Source organism: Mauremys reevesii, linkage group 3 (assembly GCF_016161935.1).
Source record: "Mauremys reevesii isolate NIE-2019 linkage group 3, ASM1616193v1, whole genome shotgun sequence".
NCBI classification, from domain to species: Eukaryota; Metazoa; Chordata; order Testudines; family Geoemydidae; genus Mauremys; species Mauremys reevesii.
This window is the reverse complement of record NC_052625.1, coordinates 102,483,135-102,504,496: the sequence shown is the minus strand read 5'-3', so window position 1 is coordinate 102,504,496 and position 21,362 is coordinate 102,483,135. Positions and strand designations below refer to the sequence as shown.

General features: G+C 40.3%; 1 protein-coding gene and 1 long non-coding RNA gene across 6 annotated transcripts in view; one reads left to right on the top strand and one right to left on the bottom strand.

Annotated features, from left to right (window-relative positions):
- The window catches only part of UTRN (utrophin), a 576,172-nt gene that overhangs the window by 519,249 nt on the left and 35,561 nt on the right, over positions 1-21,362 (top strand). For all 5 annotated transcript variants that reach the window (XM_039528635.1, XM_039528634.1, XM_039528636.1 and 2 more), the window contains 4 exons: positions 6,568-6,704; positions 8,641-8,679; positions 8,915-8,980; positions 17,980-18,045. In XM_039528635.1, coding sequence (XP_039384569.1) covers positions 6,568-6,704; positions 8,641-8,679; positions 8,915-8,980; positions 17,980-18,045 — 308 coding nt within the window. The remainder of the gene's footprint in view (positions 1-6,567; positions 6,705-8,640; positions 8,680-8,914; positions 8,981-17,979; positions 18,046-21,362) is intronic.
- On the bottom strand, positions 6,529-13,117 carry LOC120400217. The gene is made up of 2 exons (XR_005595608.1): positions 12,536-13,117; positions 6,529-6,758 (listed from the first exon to the last, which is right to left on the bottom strand). It is a non-coding gene; the product is annotated as an uncharacterized LOC120400217 (long non-coding RNA).

The window sequence follows — 21,362 nt, the reverse complement described above, 5'->3', positions numbered from 1 at the left end:
GTGATAGGCATGTGTAGGACCCATGAATCTTGAAAGGTGTGTTGGACATTGTAGCTGTGAAGATATGTCTACCATTTTTGCATCTGTTCTGGCAGGGTCTGGTGCCACTTTGAATTGGTGGGTTCTGGTCTGGGGGGAGCTTCCTTTTGATGATGAGCTTGGCGAGGTTGGGGGTTATTTGAAGGCCGGAAGAGGGGGTGCAGTCCCCATCAAGTATGGGTTGTAACTTTTTATAATACCTGCATAGGTTCAGGTGGAATGGTAGGTGACAACTAGGGGTGTGTGGTTGGAGGGGGGTTTATTTCTGTATTGAAGCAAGTTTTCTTGGGATATTTGAGTGGCCTGTTCCATGATGCGATCTACTTCTCTGATGGAGTGTCCTTGTTTGATGAAGCCAGTTTTAAGTGTGTTATGATGTATATCCAGGACTTTCTCCATGGAGTATATTCTGTGGTACCCAAGTGCCTGGCTGTAGATAACAGATTTCTTGGTGTATTTCAAAAGACGAGCCTGGGAGCTTAAATTCATAATTTTGTTAGATATTAAAAATCATGGACTGAATAGATACTCTGGATGTATAGCTTATTACAACAATCTATAACCCACTTAAACCACCAAGCCTTTTTTTTTTAAACACCTCTTTACCCCCACTCACCCTATCACTGGAGAGGTATTAATGGGCCACTTCACCTTGAATGGTCCCTTGAAATACATGTTAACTGTTTATGCTATACAATCTGTTCCACCTTGTATTTAGCTGTGACACATTTCCCAGACCTGAAGAAGAACTCTGTGTAAGCTTGAAAGCTTGTCTCTCTCAGCAACAAAAGCTGATGCAAAAAAAGATATTGCCTCACCCACCGTGTCTCTCTAAAGCAAGATGGACATTATTGTTGAGGCAGATTAATGGATAATGCTTGGGGTCTCTTATTATTATTGAGATCCTTTTGTTCTTTCCTTCAGCTCATGGTACCTCCTGCCATCCTGCTCCTGTTAGGACACTACTAATTTCTTTACTCTTTCATTACTCTCTCTACAATATATGATTTACAACTTCTATCGCTGGTTAGCTTCTTCATGGTAAGCTGAGCTGTCAAAAGTGATGCAAGAAATAGGAAGGGTTGTCTCCTTTCTAGAATTTCTTGTGGTAATGTTTCAAATCTGAAATGCAAATTTCCCTGAGGATTGCTCCTTTGTTGTTATAATTATTCTTGACACCTTACCTTGGAAGGAAGCTGACCAATATAGTATTTCCCTGAAGAAACTCATAACATGATAGGCAAGATGTCAGAAATTATTAGTCCGACCGATGGTTTGACCTCAGGGAAAAATATGCTTCAAACACAATAAAGCTTACTTGCCCTATAGCAGGGTTCTTAAGAGGCATAGTTGCAACACCCCAAAAACGTAATTATTGCTGACACTTTGAGAAGGCAGTTGCTTTCTTGAGCATTTAAGCAGCATGTTTGAGTATTTTGTAAGCAACAAATTGGCACAGGGAAGTGCCACTTTACGATGCCTTCACCCCCTTCAAGCTTATCACTCATCATGTTCCATTCGATGCATCCGAAGAAGTGAGCTGTAGCCCACGAAAGCTTATGCTGAAATAAATTTGTTAGTCTCTAAGGTGCCATAAAGTACTCCTGTTCTTTTTGCGGATACAGACTAACACGGCTGCTACTCTGAAACTTATCACTTTGTTTTTATCTGAATTACTTTGTTCTATGAAGAAGAAGGAAAATAACAAGTGTGCTGAAAGAAGATGAATCTGGCTATTTCAAATGCAGAACGTTATTTTCAGCTGTAGAGTTCAGAGATTAATCCATGCCCTTAGAAGATTGGACAGCTGATCAGAATAGTCTGAATCCAAACAGTTGTATCAAAATGAATATTGCTTCCTGTCTCTAGCACTGCTTGTATAATTGTTGTACTGACATTTGGCAGCCATTTTCCCTCCAGTTTGCTAAATTCTAAAATCAGATGATTACTCTTGAAATTGCAGAAAGATCAATTTTTGTGTGATCTGTTCTTTTAAATATTATTTTTCCAAAGGTACAAGATGTAATGAACTCTTGGATTTGTACTCTTACTGTGGGACAGGCGAAGAATTCCTGTAGCTTTAGAATTCCAAAACCATCATCTCCAGGAGAGGAATCTTCACAGTGCTTCTGCAGTGGCATGCAAACTCCACTTACTTGTTAGTGATAGCCATACAATAAGTTCATTTGTGATGCACCTTTGCAAACATCATTTATACTATACCTACTAACCCATCTTACTACTCACTAACAGAAAAAAATTACTTAATTTAAACATGTGCCTAAGTGTTTTGCTGGATAAGGATGGATTTAAACAGATCCTTAAAGTTAAGCACATACTTAAGTGCTTTGCTAAATCAGGGTCTTAATCTCCAACGTATTATGAATTTTCAGGGCAAGGAACTGACACATTTTGTATCATTGGATTGGAGAGTTTCCCAGCTTTCCAAAAGGTAGCTTATAGCCATTTAAGATCCAGAGTTGTCTCACCTTAAAACTACAACACCCATGTATATGTAAAATCTATTTTAGATAACTTTTCTAGTACTTATGAATTTTCTTCGTACAGTACAGTTGGACTCATGATACAGAGTCATCCTGACTTTGCAGGCAGAGTGATTTAAAACTCACTAAAACATTTCCTGTAGAATGTATGAATTGTTGGAGAATAATTGATGGTGTGGTGTGTTGCAAAAGCTTTCCTGGCACTTGTTTAGGGTTGCCTGCATAATTCAATAATAGCTTCACCATTTGTGAGTAATAATAAGGCCATCCTAACTAACATACAACTTTGTTTCATGTGCACATGCATTACAATACAGTCTCTGATTACAATCTTTTACTCTGTACGACACTTAGCACAGTCAAGTGTTTGGAGTCTTGGGTACTACTTTAATGTAAATAACTTGTAGCTGAAAGCCTTTTCCTGTCACCTGGGTATTCTTCATAAAGTTGTGCCTTAAAAAAAAAAAGGGGGGGGGGTTGAAAATGGCTTCAGAATTGGATAATAACAGACCACAAATGCCAGTGATGATTGAATTTGGTGATAGTGTAAACAAAAAGAGCTCTCAACCATGCTTGTAGCTGTTTCCATTGCTTCAACATTATAGTCTTCAGAGTGATGTTTGGGGTTATTTTGTGTGATGATTGTGTGATTATTTCAAAACATGAGTTAAATCTAATAAAATGGTCATGAAACAGTTTTGAGTTTTTACTATGGTGCCATTCAGCCCACCTTTAGCCTCATGGTCTCACCCCTCATTGGCCCTGATTTCCCCCCGCCCCCCAATCTCAATGCCTGGGGAAAACACTGGGCAGGGCAAGAGTGTTCAGTTTTCTGCAAATGGAAAGTTGGCAACCCTAGAATACCTTGCAACACCAGCTACATGCACACCCATGACTAGCACTTGACATGTAATTAATTACATGATGATTTGTTTGGGTGCATTCCTTTCTCCTTTCATTCTTGTAAGCTCTGATTTATACACATTTAACATAGATAAAATATTCCCTCAATATTAATATATCAGCGCTTAGTGTGTTCTGTTTCTCCTTCCTTAATCAAATTGGTCCTTTTAAGCAGTTAGGTCAGGCTGTCATACCACGTAAACTGTAACCCAGAGAAACATTTTGGCAGATTAAAAGGCATTTGTTTTTATAGTTTGCAAGAATTAGAAGTTTAGTTTATTGGCCTTGTGTCAGAGTTCCATCTGTTCAGGTTATTTTGCATGAAAGTAGGCAAACCCATTGGGCTCCATGTTCATTTTTTTGATCATCTGAGAGTCTAATAGATGTTTTCTGGGACTGATCTTGTGAGGCTGTTCCCTGGGAGCCCACCTGGTTATATCTTCTGGAGCTTAAAGGACCCGTGAATTCCATTCTAGCTTTTTTACCTTGTTGCTCATTGTATTCTACACTGCTCTTCAAACGCTTCTCAACCAGATTTAAGAAACTGTTTCCAACAGACAGTAATCACATACACTTAATCATTTACTGTTACTGAAGGCAGTTCAGTTTGCATAAAAAGATATAATGAAATACTCAGGTCTATTTACATTAAATACTTAAACATGTGGGATGAGAGAGATCTATTTTCACAATAGGAAATAAAAGGCAGGAAAGGCTTGGCTTATTAAATCTGAGGTTGTTATAATAGTTAATGGGGAAAAAAATTTACAACTCTGAAAAATGTTAATAGCTCTGCTTTCACTATGGATTTCTACCTAGCTTTAACAACACTTTATGTAGCTGAGCTGCTCCCAAAATAGAATTTTCTGTAGTTCAGCGGCACCATATCATATGAAACAGGAGTACTTGTGGCACCTTAGAGACTAACAAATTTATTTGAGCATAAGCTTTTGTGGGCTACAGCCCACTTCTTCCAATGCATAGAATGGAACATATAGTAAGGAGATATAGACACACACACACACACACACACACACACACGTACGTAGCCACATCAACTCTAAGAGGCTAATTAATTAAGATGAGCAATTATCAGCAGGAGAAAAAAAACTTTTGTAGTGATAATCAAGATGGCCCATTTTAAACGGTTGACAAGAGGTGTGAGGATACTTAACATGGGGAAATAGATTCAATCTGTGTAATGACTCAGCCATTCCCAGTCTCTATTCAAGCTGAAGTTAATGGTATCTAGTTTGCATATTAATTCAAGTTCAGCACAGCTGCTACTCTGAAACATATCATATGGTGTTTCATGTAATTTTATAAGTTGTAGTGAGGAGAAAACACCTAGAACCATTTGGAAAGAGTACTTTTGTATGTAAACCAATGGATTCCATTGTGATCTTCAATGAACACCTGCTTTTGGAAGGAAATCATCTTTTTTTTGTTAGGTTGGTTTTGAGTTTTGGTACTGCAATTAGAAGCATGCTGAAGATGTTATAGCTAGAATAGATGGGAACAGATCTATTCATTTTAAGTGTACATTTAAAAAAAATACAACTCCCTTCCTGCGGTTTTTTTTAAGTCACTTTCATATAGACCCATCAACATGTTTTATACGCTTTCTGCTGTTTCTTTAGCAGAAGGTACTGAACTCTATGATGAAAGAGATGTTGCCATCATCATTCAAATTAAAATCGATATAGATAATGTTATTAAAAGCAGTCATTCCAAACACAGATGCAAAATGAATGTGTGCCAATTTGAAAAGGACAGCATGAACAGGGACAAATAAAAAGCTTCTGAGAGTATTGATGGCTGTAATCTTGTATGTTTAGGCTCTTGGGGTCTGGTGAATAGGGCTCTAGACTGGAAGTCATAAGACACCAGGGTTATATTACTGGTTCAGACCTATCGTGTGACCTTGGGCAAATCACTTCACTGTTCTGTCTTTTTTCCTGTCCACCTTTGCCTGTCTTTGGGTATGTCTACACTGCAATAACACAGCTGTGGCTGGCCAATGTCAATTGACTTGGGCTTGTGGAGCTTCTGTAAATTGCATAAAGTTGCAGTATAGACTTCTGGGCTCCGGCTGGAGCCTGGGACCCTCCCACCTCATGAGGTCTCAGAGTCTGGGCTCTATCCAGCCTGAGCTTCAGCATCTACACTGCAGGTTGATAGCCCCTCAGCCCAAGCTCCGCTAGCCCGAGTCAGCTGATGTGGGCCAGCCACGGCTGTTATACTGCAGTGTGGACATGCGCTTAGAATGTAAGCTCTTCAGGTCAGGGACTGCCTCTTACTAGGTCTTTATACAGCCTCGTGTAATGGAGCCTTAGTTTTAGTCTGAGCCTCTAGGAGCTACTGTTATAGAAATAAGGAGAAGTAGGATTAGTTCTGGTAACTTGACTAGGAAGCATCCAAGGAAAACTCAGGTGTTGCAGGCAGGGGAGTTCTTACGATTGAGCAGATAGTACCTTTTTTTTTTTTTAAAGGCAGTATTAAATCAGTGACCCAGCATGGAATCTGAGCAGGCAATCTACTGCTTGGGTTGCTCTCTTCAGTTCAATCATACAATGGAGAGGTCATTCAATGCTCTATGGCACTTTTGCATATACTTTATCAACAGGGTCACATAAGAGACTTTCCTACCCTACCAGCATTCAGACATGTAAATGGGGAGAAGGGTTAGAGAAGCAAGTGCTATAGAACACATCATCATAACTGCTTTATATAGTTAAAAGAATACAATACTTTTTTGTGAGTAGAATTGACTTTAATTGTTTCTAAGCAAAATAGCTTGTTACTTTTTATAGTTTTGATTATAATTTGATGCCTTTTTAGGCTTGTAACTATTCTAGTTTTTATTATCTGTCATTTCATAAAATATAAAGAAACCTTGTGTATTCATTGTTAACAAGTTTAAGCACTGGGTTTTCAAGCCAGCTTAACAAATCTTGGAGATGCATTTTTTTCACTGTTGCTAATGTACATTTCAGGCCATTCATAGAGTATAAAATCACCAGCTTTTAGAAGTTTCCCCCATATGTCCCCTTCCAGCGTTCTTTAAGATATAAACCAGTGCCAATTAGAAATGTTTAATTTTATTTCTCTACTGTTCTAGACAACATCTGGAGAAGATGTACGTGACTTCACTAAGGTGCTGAAGAACAAGTTCCGGTCAAAGAAGTATTTTGCTAAGCACCCACGACTTGGCTACCTTCCTGTGCAAACAGTTCTTGAAGGCGATAACTTGGAGGCGTAAGTTTGAATAAAGCATGATCTCTGCCATGTGGTTCACAAGCCTCTTCCACCCTTAAAAAAACATCAAAAACAAAATTAATGTGAAGCAACAGTATCAGAACCTCAGTGAGGGAATATTTTCTGTGAATTCTGTTTTGTTTTATTTTAATTTCCTTGCTTGTTTTCTAGAAATAATTTTATACTTTGGTTGTATAAATATGTTGCCATAATGTCATGGAATTCAGCAAGTAGTGATGTTGGAATTTTTTCTTTTTCTTTTTCTTTTTTTTTTACTTTTCTCATGGAGAACAGTTTTTTTGTTTTTGTTTTTAACTACTTGTCAAGAGAGGCCCCTTTTAGTAGAACAAAATTAAGATGCCTTAGAGAGGCAATGAGAATAGTTCCATTAATTGACTTTCCTTTATTTCCTGGAATTTCAAGTGCTATAAACATAATACTTGTCTTAAAGTGAATGAAACCATTCTGTATAGCAAAACGTATATGCATAGTTTTCCTGAATATGGTGTCTGTAGCCATTATTGATCATTTACTTTCATAACCAGTATAGTACTCTGTATTTTTAACACATAATAATAGTTAATAAAAGACTGAGCATAAGAGGTTAAGAAACAAGATCAAATGGCCAGATTTCAGGGTTGCTGAGGACCTGAAATATACATCAGGGTTTAATCTGATCCCTGGTTTCAGATGTGAATACACCTCTACCTTGATATAACGCTGTCCTCGGGAGCCAAAAAATCTTACCATTTTATAGGTGAAACAGCGATATATCGAACTTGATTTGATCCGCCAGAGCATGCAGCCCCCTTCCCCGGAGCACTGCTTTACCACCAGGGCCGGCGCTTCCATTTAGGCGACCTAGGCGGACGCCTAGGGCGCCAGGATTTGGGGGGGGGCAGCAATTCGGCGGCGGGGGGTCCTTCCGCACTCCGGGTCTTCGGCGGCAATTCTGCCGCGGGTCCTTCACTCGCTCCGGGACCCGCCGCCGAAGTGCCTCGAAGACTGGGAGCGCGGAAGGACCCTCCCCCACCCCCGCCGCAGAATTGCTGCCAACGACCAGGAGCACGGAAGGACCCCCCCGCCTAGGGCGCTAAAAACCCTGGCGCCGCTCCTGTTTACCGCTTTATATCCGAATTCGTGTTGTATTGGGTGGTGGTATATCAGGGTAGAGGTGTATATTGCCTGTTTAAAATAGTCTCTCAGTAGTCCACATTTTAAAAACAAAACCAAGGAACAATGTGGCATATCATCTGCCACGATTGGTAGTCCATGGTCAGGAGTGGCCAAGGATTAGAATAGCAGGGATAAGGATTAGAATAGCAGGGATATTTCATCAGGTCAAGATAAAGGTGTATTGTCAAGCTATGAGGGAAGCATCATATAGCCTGTCTGTAAAGGGTGGTTGGTAGCCCATGTTATCAGTGCTTCCCTTCCATAAGCAATAAAACAGCTGTAAGTATTTTGTCTTTTAAAAAAAATCCCCTCCCTTATAGCATTTTTGTTTATTATTTGCTATGTAATAGAAAAATATTGTAGTAATGGCCTTGATTTTAGCCTTTTAATTTTTCTACAAATAAGTTGTTATAAGTTCAGTTTCACAGGTGACTTTATAGAAAAGTTCCAGCAATTAAATGGAAGAAATTCCAAATTTAAACAAGCCAGACATGGTTTTAGATGATTAATTCAATGTGTGACGTGTTTGTGAATTTTTTTAAAACTCCCTTTTTAAAAAAAATGCTTCAATTACTGTCCTATCTTCCATATGGCACACTGCAGTCTCTGTTGCTACTGCTTTTACAGTAGATGTTGCTAATGTAAATCATCTGGGCAGGCTGATTGGTAGATAGTTTGTGCTTTTACACCTTATTCTTGCTTAATTGCACTAAAGATTTTGTTCTGTGGTTTCCTTCTCTTTTTTTTTTCTTCTTTGCAGTCCTATCACACTCATCAGTATGTGGCCAGAGCAATATGAGTGAGTATGCATAACTCTTGTGTCTAGAAAGCTGAATATGCTGATTGTTTTCTTAATGTTGACTAGTTGCTTACCTATTTGTATGACCTGTTATACGCACCTACCCAAAAGCCCACATAACAGCCTATTTTTTGACAATTTCATCAGTCTAAACTTTTTAAAAAACCCTATCTTGTCTCTGTAATTAATTACGTTAGATACTACTAACATTTTTGTGCTTATTTTCTTTTAATAGTCCCTCCCAGTCTCCACAGCTATTTCATGATGACACACACTCCAGGATAGAGCAGTATGCCACCAGGTAAGAAACACACAGATTTCTTATTTTAATTGTACCTAGTCATTTTGGGATTGATTCCTGCGGTGTGAAATGTATGTTATATTTAATGGACAGTATTTATTAAAAAGGCATGACTAAGTCACGTGACTTTTTAATAACCAGAGATAAGTTAAATTTTTCCACCCCAAGAGTTGGGGAGTTATCCTAACTAAAATGTAATGATATTTAATGAAATACATAGATGAAAATTGTCGTTGATCAGTATAGAATGGATAGTGTTGCAGAATTACTGTGGGATGTTTCTGCAAATGTTAGTTTCTTTCCCCTCTGCTCTCCACTTCTTACCTTCTGATATGTCTAGTCTTCATAAATTAAGACCCAGCATGGAAAGAGAGATAATTTCTCCTTCAGGTTTTTGAGATACTGGTATTACTCATTTTGTCATCGCTGCTAATTGCAAATAAGTAAGGAATAAACTGCCATTTAATTTGCTTCTGAAACAAGCTGAGGAAGTATTGCATTTACTTCCATCCACTTTTAGGGTATGATAGAATAGTATATTTGATTGTAGAATAGTCTCCCAAGCAATATGGTGGCAGCTCTGTGATTTGAGTCATAACACTAAAAAATACGTTTGTTAGTCTATAAAGTGCCACAGGACTCTTTGCTGCTTTAACAGTAAAAAAGTAGATGGGACAAAACTCTTAACAGTTCCTTAGGGAACAATCTTATATCATTTGGGAAGGAGGACTTAGGGATTGGTTGGGTCTTGTTCATCTCTGGTGTCCTGAGATTCTTAGAGATTTCTGCATTGTGCATATTAACTCCTTTTTGGGAAAGAGTTGCTGACCTAACATAAAATTTTCTTGTTTAGTTACTATACAATATATTATTTTCCCAAAGAAAGTTTTCATTGAATAAGTCATAATCCTTGGAGCATAAATGATGTTCTGCAAAGAAACCTCAGATCCATTTTGTAAACTTCCCCTCCTTTCACTTGAGGCTACAGCTGTATTTGTAAATTTGTATTTGCAGCTCCAGTTGTAAATAGTGAATGTTCACTCTACATCAGATGAACAAATTGTTAAAAATAGACTGTCGGGTGCAATGCGGCAACCTGAGCATGATTCTAGTTTACCTGAACAGAAAAGAAAACTCAGTTTAATAAACATAACAACATACATTCAGCAATTAAGGACCAACACAATATCCCAAGGATAAGGGCTAAGAATTTCTGGAGCAGAGAAGCATACAAATAAATAGCAACCAAGAGAGCATAATTCTAGACCAGGAGTCAGCAACCTGCGGCACGCGTGCCAAAGGCAGCACGTGAGCTGATTTTTAGTGGCACCCTGCTGCCAGCCGGGGTCCCGGCTGCCAGCCCCGCTCAGCCCGCTGCCGGCCCGGATGAACGGAATCCCAGGCCGGCAGTGGGCTGAGCTGGGCTTGGAGATCTAATTTTAGCAACGGGTTCTTGGGAACCTGTGGGAACCTGCTCCAGCTCACCACTGTGCTTGCCCTCTTTCACCATTTTTTTTCCCACTGACAGTTGAGGGGAACATTTGACAAAATGGCAGCTCCTTAGAAAACAAAATTAGATGTCCGTTCATTTCAGCCTTCTTCGACAGACACATTTGGATTTATTCAAAAGAAGGACGGTGCTGTTTGTGCTTTCTGTTGTGAAAGCGTTTTCTCACACATCAAGTGTTCAACATTTTGAAACGAAGTATGAGAAAACCTTTCTTGATGAAGCAGACAAGACTGAATCAATCAAAAAGGCAGTAGCAGGATATGAGAAGCAAAGCAGTGTTTTTAAAAGCTTAAGTGTTAGTAAAAATCAAGCTACAAAAGGAAGTTACAAGATTGCACAGTGCCTTGCAAAAAACGGAAAGCTGTTTACAGATGGGAAATATATAACAGAATGATTTGCATGGTGTCAGTTATTGTGAGGTAGCCGTGTTAGTCAGTATCCACAAAAACAACAAGGAGTCCAGTGGCACCTTAAAGACTAACAGATTTATTTGGGGATAAGCTTTCATGGGTAAAAAAACCTCACTTACCCACGAAAGCTTACGCCCAAATAAATCTGTTAGTCTGCCACGGGACTCCTTGTTGTTTTTATATGAAAGACGTTTTTCTCAGAAGTTCAGAGGTTTTGTTCAATGATTTGCCAAATAAAGATGTGATAGTATCTAGAATAAAAGAACTGCCTGTCTCTGCCAGAACAGTTGAGAGATGCATAAGCGAAATGGCAGAAAACATTAAGGAAAAGCAGACGACTGCATTAAAACACAGCAGTGTTTAGCATTGCAGTTGATGAGAGCATGAATATAAACGATGTTCCACGTTTGGCAGTTGTTGCAAGATATTGTGCTTCCGATGAAATCCAAGAGGAATTTTCTTGCCGAAAACCCCTGCATGGCATAACAAAGGGGGAAGATATAGTGGAAAGTTTTGTAAACCATTTTGAAGAACGAGAAATTGACATCAGAAAAATATTTGGTGTGACAACAGATGATGCTCCTGCCCTAGTTGGAAAACAGAAGGGTTTTGGTGCGCTTTGTAAACTGTTTTGATGCAATCAAGGCCTTTTTGTCGGAAAAAGGACAAAACTACCCTGAACTGGATGATGACAAATGGCTGTATAAGCTCATGTTTCTAACTGACTTCGCCGCTCACCTAAACAAACTCAACCTCTGTCTCCAGGGTGCAGGGCAAATGGTTCTGGATCTTTATGAAGCCTGGTAGGCATTTGTTGTAAAACTAGCAGTTTTTCCTCGGGATATTCAAACGTCTACTTTCTGCTACTTCCAACACACAAAAGAGCTAACAACACATTGCACTGTCAGTGTCGATGAGGTTGGAATGTACAGAATTTTCTGACAGATTTCAAGATTTCCAGCAATTTGGCCCAATGCTTTCTTTTCTAATTAAACCTGAAAAGTTCAATGAAATCGACTTGGATTTGTCTGTATTTCAATGGATGGATGTTGAAAATTTTGAAATGCAGTTCATTCAGTTAAAAAGCTTAGAATTGTGGGCATCAAAGTTTGTAGATCTGCAGAGTGCACTTGAAGCTACTGAGAGAGATCGTCGGACCTCTATTCTGACCTGCTGGACGTCCCTGCCAGTGAAATTTAATTGGATCACACTAAATTGAGAAGATCTGTGTTTTAATTTAATTTTAAATGAAGCTTCTTAAACATTTTAAAAACCTTATTTACTTTACATACAACAATAGTTTAGATATAATATAGACTTATAGAAAGAGACCTTCTAAAAACATTAAAATGTATTACTGGCACATGAAACCTTATATTACAGTGAATAAATGAAGACTTGGCACATCACTTCTGAAAGGTTGCCAGCCCCTGTTCCTAGACTATCTTCTTCTGCTGACTGGCATCAATAATTCTGCACATCATAACTCTAAAAATATCAGTGCCAAGATGTTATAAAAGGAGATATTTATCTTATTTATATCTTCTAGTGTCTCCTGCATTACACCAAATAATTGTTAGAATTTTAATGATCTTAAACAGAACTCTGGGTATTGTCTTTCCCTTTAATACTCACCATTTATCAGTGGTGGCTGCGTATCGGAACAGGGGTATAATCTAAAGCAGTAAAGGGTCTGGTCCAAAACCCATTGACATCAATTAATTTCTGCTCTTTGGATCAGACCTTAAAGTTTCAGAGCTGCTCAAGTTTTAGCCATTTGTTGACCACTGACCTTTACATAAAAGCCAGATTTGTAAAACTTTTGGTGGGGATCAAGGGGTGAATCCCCCAGCAGTGATGAAGGGGGTGGAGCCCCCATACTTGAGTGTCTGGGGGATGATGATCCCCTAGGGAAGAGATAAAATTTAAAATAATCTCTGGACTCAACTCCCCACTCCAGATGGAAAGATGGCAGCTCAATAACTGGGGCAGAGCCCAGGAGGACCCCCACTCCAGAAGGAGAAATGGTAGTTCAGTAACTTGGGCAGCCTAGTTACCAGGCCATCATCACTCATTCTGGAGCAGGCCCAGAAGCAGATGTAGAGGAGACAGCATGAAGAGGTGGCACCCTCCTCCACCTCTTCTGCTTCTAGGTCTGCTCCAGAAGGAGAGATGGCAGTTTGGTAATCTGGGTTCCCCGGGGTCTTCCCAGGTTACCAAGCCATCATGACTCATTCTGGAATGGGGAGCTGGATCAGAAGTTCTAGAATGATTTTCTGGCTCCAAAAGGAAGTTCCAGGACTCTGTTCTGGCACAGCTTGAATGCTGGCATGGCAACTTTCTTCTCTGGGGGGAGGGGGGTGCCAGCGCCAGTGCAGCCCCAGAATATGGGTGGGGCATGGTATCCATGGGCCCATGTAGCCAGACAGTATAGATAGATATTTATGGGAGTTGCATTGAACTAGAATTTCCATTCATATGTTTTGAAAACTTGGGGATACTTTCTTAAAGTCATGTAGACATTTGTTTTATCAAGGCTTTTTAGTAAGTATCAATGTCCTCCCTGTCTCTCCGGTCCAGAATCTGGGAGACTCTTCGACTGTTCCCTGTCCCTTCTCCCAAACATGGAGACCATATCCGAACATCTGTAAGAATAATTTCTTCCTGTCAACAAAGCTAAAACTCTTGTCCTCATCATTTCCCAAAATCCTCCTCCAACACACAGCCACAAATATAATTTCCCCTGTCTATCACTGTATGTCCCCTCCCTCTTCCTTTTGAATCTCTCCTCCGACTCCCCCATTTTTCCATCACATCAGGTTCAAATTTCTTGTCCTCACTTTCAAGGCTCTTTGCAACGCTGCCCTTATTTATCTATCTGCTTTTCTCTCGCATTATGTCACTTCCTCTGCCATGTGACCATTGCCACCTCATTAGTTCACTTTTTCCACAACTATCCTCATATTTTCGCCCATTATGTCTATTTGAGGAGTTTTGTAAACTGTAATGATAGACTTTATGTGCTGTTGACAACTGTTCCAAACACGTCTTCACAGGACTAAAATAACTGAGGGGAGAAAGTATGATGTAGAGCACAGGCCTGGGAGTCAGAGGATCTGGGTCTATTCCTAATTTTGCTACAGAGTTGCTGAGACACCTTGGGCAAGTCACTAAATCACTCTGTGCCTCAGCTTGCCCATCTGTGAAATAGTGATAGTTATGCCACTTCTCTATTTTACAAGGGTGTTTTGAAGTTAAATTTATAATTTTTTGTCAAGGCCATAGAGATGCTTACATGGGAAACGTTACAGAAGGTCACTAGCATTATTATTACTGTAGGCTTATTCAGTGTTAGCTTATGCTGAAGATCTACAGGAGATCTTCTAGAAATAGAGGATTATCTGAATGCCAACCTATCAGTTAAAAACTTGACTTCCAAATACACAATCCAGTCTAGATAGTGCTATTCCATCACATACTATATCATGCCTCCACTTCAGTGGAATAAGGTGCCCAAGAATATCAAGAGTCTTTTATCTCATAATAGGTTTTCCTTCATTGCCTCTAATCTTTACAAAGAAGGCTAATTCGTTTACAGATTAAATAACTTGCTCTCAGACAAAAAAGAAAACTAACAAAAATGAGCCCATGGGGCAGTGCGCACTATTTTTTTCTTCAGCTCAAAGATGTCTATATAATGTAAGTGGTAATTCTTCTTTATAGTGAATGCCATAGTAGCTTGCCTAGGATCCTAAAAATTAGAAAAGGAAAAGAAAGGTTATTTGGTCCAACTCCTTGGGGACAGAGGTAGTTCAGGTTTCAGGTAAGCCAAATTGTACATCATACTGATCTCTGAACAGGCAGTACTCCTGGCATGAGGAGGGAATTTCACTTTCCTCAGGTCAGTATAAGTTTGATGAAGCCTGCTTGATGATCAAGATACAAAAGGAGCACTGAAAGACGGTAAAGTCATTGCAGACACACTAAATGAATTCTTTGCTTCAGTCTTCACAGCTGAGGATGTTAGGGAGATTCCCAAACCTGAGCCGTCCTTTGTAGGTGACGCATCTGAGGAATTGTCACAGATTAAAGTGTCACTAGAGGAGATTTTGGAATTAATTGATAAACTTAACAGTAACAAGTCAGCGGGACCAGATGGCATTCACCCAAGAATTATGAAAGAACTCAAATGTGAAATTGTGGAACTATTAACTTCTGTACCCAATGGCTGGAAGATAGCTAATGTAACGCCAATATTTAAAAAGGGCTCTAGAAGTGATCCCAGCAATTACAGACCAGTAAGTCTAACATCAGTACCGGGCAATAGTAAGAAACAATAGTAAAGAATTAAATTGTCAGACACATAGAAGAACACAACTTGTTGGGCAAAAGTCAACATGCTTTCTGTAAAGGGAAATCATGTTTTACTAATCTATTAGAGTTCTTTGAAGGGGTCAACAAACATGTGGACAAGGGGGATCCAGTGGATGTAGTGTACTTAAATTTCCAGAAAGCCTTTGACAAGGTCCCTCACCAAAGGCTCTTACGTAAATTAAGTTGTCATGGGATAAGATGGAAGGATCCTTTCATGGATTGAGAACTGGTTAAAAGACAGGGAACAAAGGGTAGGAAAAAATGGTAAATTTTCAGAATGGAGAAGGGTAACTAGTGGTGTTGCCCAAGGGTCAGTCCTAGGACCAATCCTATTCAATTTATTCATAAATGATCTGGAGAAAGGGGTAAACAGTGAGACGGCAAAATTTGCAGACGATACTAAACTGTTCAAGATAATTAAGACCAAAGCAGACTGTGAAGAACTTCAAAAAGATCTCACAAAACTAAGTGATTGGGCAACAAAATGGCAAATGAAATTTTAATGTGGATAAATTTAAAGTAATGCACATTAGAAAAAATAACCCCAACTATGCATACAATATGATGGGAGCTAATTTAGCTACAGCTAATCAGAAAAAGCAAACAGGATGTTAGGAATCATTCAAAAAGGGATAGAGAATAAGATGGAGAATATCTTATTGCCCTTATATAAATCCATGGTACACCCACATCTTGAATACCGAGTACGGATGTGGTCTCCTCATCTAAAAAAAGATATACTGACATTAGAAAAGGTTCAGAGAAGGGCAACTAAAATGATTAGGGGTTTGGAACTGGTCCCATATGAGGAGAGATTAAAAAAGCTAGGACTTTTCAGCTTGGAAAAGAGAAGACTAAGGGGGGATATGATAGAGGTATATAAAATGATGAGTGGTGAGGAAAAAGTGAATAAGGAAAAGTTATTTACTTGTTCCCATAATATAAGAAGTAGGGGCCACCAAATGAAATTAAAACAATAAAAGGAAGTTCTTCTTCACAAGCGCACAGTCAACCTGTGGAATTCCTTGCCTGAGGAGGTTGTGAAGGCTAGGACTATACCAGGGTTTAAAAGAGAACTAGATAAATTCATGGAGGTTAAGTCCATTAATGGCTATTAGCCAGGATGGGTAAAGAATGGTGTCCCTAGCCTCTGTTTGTCAGCGGGTGGAGATGGATGGCAGGAGAGAGATCACTTGATCATTACCTGTTAGGTGCACTCCTCTGGGACACCTGGCATTGGCCACTGTCGGTAGACAAGATACTGGGCTGGATGGACCTTTGGTCTGACCCAGTATGGCCATTCTTATGTTCTTATGAAAGATATTTGATTTTTCGATTGTTACTGCTGCTGTTTATTTTGTTTATTGCCCACTACAGTCATCTTTATTTCCAACATTAACTCAGTAAATCTCTTGTAACCAGGTTGAACTCCTTCAACTTCAGGTGTATATATCCAGTGCTGGAAATTCTTCTTGTCTTCTATTTTAAACTTCAGTGATTTCTTTCATTATTTTCAGTCAGTTATTGGATTTGAAAATGTTAAGAGACATCCTTACAGTTTTGTAGACTCCAACAGGATGGTTCTATAGAAATATTCAGTAGAGTAATAAGTGGAGTTGTCTGTGTCACCCACTGATATACACACACCATTACATGTTTCTAGAATGTCTTGTATTCCTTTTATGCAGTGAAAACTACTGAATAGATGTGAAACAATTTCTAACGCATCTTTAAAGAAACAAATTACTAAGATGTTTGCTCCATGAGCATTCAATTTAAATGATTCATACTGTGTTCTTTATCTTATTCTTTCCATAATGCTGTGCAAACTATACAATAACAAGATAACATATCTGCAAGATAGCATGACAAAAACATTTTATATTCATAATTTATAAAAATGTAATACCCAAACCTTTTAGATTAATTCCATTAAAATGGGAAATACAGGCAATGGCTCCCCACAGTTATTCTATATTAATTTATGATTTTCCCAGGAATATGTCTGTTAATACTTTATAGGTCAGTTTGTCCATTGTGCAATAGTATTTATTTGAGTATAGCTTCAGAGGTTGCACAATGATTGTGTAAAGTAAGTAATAAGTAATAATTGGAGATATACCAATCTCCTAGAACTGGAAGGGACCTTGAAAGGTCATTGAGTCCAGCCCCCTGCCTTCACTAGCAGGACCAATTTTTGCCCCAGATCCCTAAGTGGCCTCCTCAAGGATTGAACTCACAATCCTGGGTTTAGCAGGCCAATGCTCAAACCACTGAGCTATCCCTCCCCCCCAAATTGTGATAATACTAAGGAAAATCTAATGGTCTTCTACTGGATTGCCAAAAAATGTACTTGATGCAGATGAGTGGGCAGGTAAAATTTGTTAATTCTCATAAAGTTTTCTCATAAAAGTCCATCCATATCAGTGGTTCCAGACCACTGAGCTCCATTTTCTGTGGATAAACCTATAACGTCACCATATTTTCTAGTTACGTTAAAATACTTGGAACACCTTAGTTACTAGAGTATGTTTTTGTTATCCATCCATCCATCCATATTGTCTTTTCTATGAATTGCCAGCAGTTTAGAGGTTCAACCCTCAGCACCTGCAAGAATTGGCATATCTGACATACTCCCAGATAGAATGATCCCAGTATGATTTCTCCGCATGGTCTCCCAAAGTCACATTTCTCTTTTCTTTCAGGCTGGCTCAAATGGAAAGGACCAATGGCTCCTTGTTGACGGACAGCAGCTCCACCACAGGAAGTGTGTAAGTAAATCATGCAATTAGAGCTACTGGGAAAGGCCAACTCATTTGATTATAAATGTCTAATTAATATAATCTTCATTGGTTGCAGTGCTGAATTTTAGTCCCAATCAAAGTAGATAATAAATGGGACCCAGAAAAGCCTGCATAAATTTCATGCTTCCAAACAGTAATGGTATAAATTGGCAGTGTTTGTTTAGCTTGATGTGTCATTTAGTGAAGTGGTTCTGCCTCAAGAAATTGGGTCATTTCAGCTGAAAGGCACATAAAAATTCATTCTAGTTTGTCTCTTTCCTAGCTTGGCCCATTAATTTAAAAGAAAAAAGTTATTCACTTGAAGAATATACAGTGCTAGAACAGTGTTGTTACCTATGCAGAACAATTATATTGATTTTGCTGGCTATTGGCTCATCTACATGTAGACATACTTACTAAAAAGACCACGTTGTTATTAGCATTATGGGATATTTTGCTTGTGAAATGTTTTAATTGAGATGAACTGATGTGCTGAATAAAAAAGAAAGATACCAAATTCCCGATAGCTTAAATGTGAATAATTTTTCATTGTTAAGCAAAAATATTTGAAAAATGTATGTCTTTGCCAAGACCCAAATTGTGAGCTTTGTGAACTATTCAAGCATAGGAAGATAGATCCTGGCTCTTTTTAGGTATTTGTGATATTATGAGCTCTTGCAGGGCAAACAGATCTTTGTTGTTCGATTTTCATTAGGTAGAAAGCTCTTTTATTTTTAAAATTAATGTATTTATTATTTTAAAACCTAATCATGTATTAAGTTTAAGTATGAATTTCATTAGTGATTAGAGATTGCAAAAAGTTTGTTTCAAAGAAACATTTAAGTTTAACTTGACGTCTTCTCCATACTCCTGCATGCTTGGCGCTCTCTCACTCTCATTATATAATGTTAATGCATATATTTCACAATGGTATTAATCAACAGTGTGTCACAGGTTTACTGAATACACTTTTATAATACAGTAATATAATATACAATTAGTTGATTCAATTGCTTATCATTTGAGATTCAGACCCTCTTTGTATAGCCCTGTAAACCTTTGAAATGTATTCTTCTGTAGCATTTCCCCAGATAAAGTTTCTCTCTTTTGCTGGGGTATGAGCAGCATGCTGTCTTCTTCCCCACTTGCTAGCTTTATTTACCTTCTACGTAAATGTACCTTCATTGTCTCCACTGACAAGCAAGAGCACATTCTTTGGGCTTGTCTACACTACAGGACTATTTCGAATCTACTTAAGTCGAATTTGTGGATTCGACCTTAATAAATTTGTGTGTATCCCATACTAAATACTAAATTGAACTTTTCTCCACATTCATTCACACCAGCAACGAGACTTGGCGTGTGCAGCGGGAACCTATCCCACAGTTCACCGCACTCCCGCCTGCCCATTTGATTGTGAGTTTCCAATGCATGCTGATGGGAAAAAATGTGTCTCATTGAACCGTCATCGCCTCCTCTCCTGTCTTCCTTGCGCCAGCCCGAAAATCTGCTCTGTCTGGTTTCAGCGTGGGACGCCGTGGAGCGCATGCCGAGCACGCCTGAGCATGGAGCCCGCGCTGCATCACATCGCTGCTTATGGCTCCACTGTCAACTCCGCACATTATCGTCCACCAGTCAGGGAGTCAGAGCAGGCGGAGGCTCAGGAGGAGGCGAGAGAGTGAGGACCTCTCAGCAGACAGGGTACGCCGTGCAGAGAGCCTGGCAGCAGGAGGTCAAGGTGGGCAATGGTCAAGTTCATGGTGTGGAGAGGCGATCTGGGGAAACTTCTGGGCACAGACTGGTGGGGACGCATCATGCTGCACACAGTGGGGGACTTCACAGTGGCTCATCAAACTTCAAGGACTGTGTTTTTTGCCGAACTGTGTGTGTGACTTGCCCTCCCCTGCCCTGAAGCGCCAGGACACAGCGCAGCAGCAGCCCTGACTGCCAAGTGGCCCAGTGCCCTACGCTCCAGGCCCCACACCGAACTTGCGGGCCCACTTTGGCGGGGGCCGCTGGCGTGGGGCGGTTCAGTGGGGATTGCTGTCATTCAAGTATACCTATCAACGTCTCAACTGCTCTCAACTGTCGGAAATGTCCAGGCCAATGTCCAGATCATCGCCGATGGATTCCGCCGCGATAAATAGGGGATGGCGGGGGGCCCTATCCCTATACCACCTATCCTGGCACCAGCCGCACAGGCCAGCGCACCACGGTACCGAAGCCAGGTTTTCAATGGTGCTGACCATAGGGGGGTGGCGGGGAACATACGGCGTTTGGGCAACGTGGGGTGGGCGCCAAGGCAGGTGTGTTCAGGAACTTTCCTGTTTCAGGGGCGCCTCAGGGCAGCTGCTCTCTTCACTTTCCAGGCGGGGGGGATGTGAACGATGCTCACAGGATGTGCAGGGACCCGGCTCACCCTACAAATGCCCTGGCTCCTGAAGTTTAATACCACGCGCGACACTGGACAGGAAAAAGGGACACTTCCGCTGAGCAAGTGCAGAATGCCTGAGGGTGCTGGAGTGTGACGTCTGGTGATGGAGAGACGACTTTACTGACCGTGGGGACATCAGCGAAAGAATATCGGACATCAGCGAAAGAATGAATATGGCTTATCCCTAGCTGCTTGCTGCTTGCTGTGCCTGCCATCTCTAGAGTGAGAGCAAGTTAGGGAGGGCTGGCTGAGGAGAGTCAAATACCCGTGGTGCTGCTGTTATCCCAGTGCATCAGCCAGCGATCTGCAGAGGCTTTGAAAGCGCGAAGCGACAGCTTTTTCAGAGTTCCTTGACTCCTTCCTTCCACAGAGCAGGGTAAGCCTGATCTTTAAAACTGATTTTAAGAGAGCCTGATCATAAACCAAACTCCCAGGTTTTTTTAAGGAAATAAAAAAAAAAATTAATATGACTTTTTATTTCTGTTTATGAAACATTGAAGCATTCTGTGCTGGTTGAAGAGTGCACTGAGGAAGGGTTGCAGGTGTGTGTGGGGGTTGCACTGATGATGGGGTTTGGGCGGCAGGGGCGTGGGGGGGGGGGGAGGGTAGGGTGGGGGGAGTGGGGTGGTGGGGGGTGGGCGTTGTGGGGGGGGGGTGGTGTGGGGAGTCTGGATGATCTCCCTGGATGAGGGCTCGGGGCTTTGGGGAGGGGGGGGAGCCTGACTTTGTGCCTGTGTCAAGCCACAAAGACCCTGCAGAAATTTACACCTCAAGGAACTGCACAAGCACACCCTGGGCAGCATACTGTCAGTGCCTAGTGACTGCAGTCTGTGTGTGTCCTATGGTGACCCTGACTGCTGCAGTGTGTGCA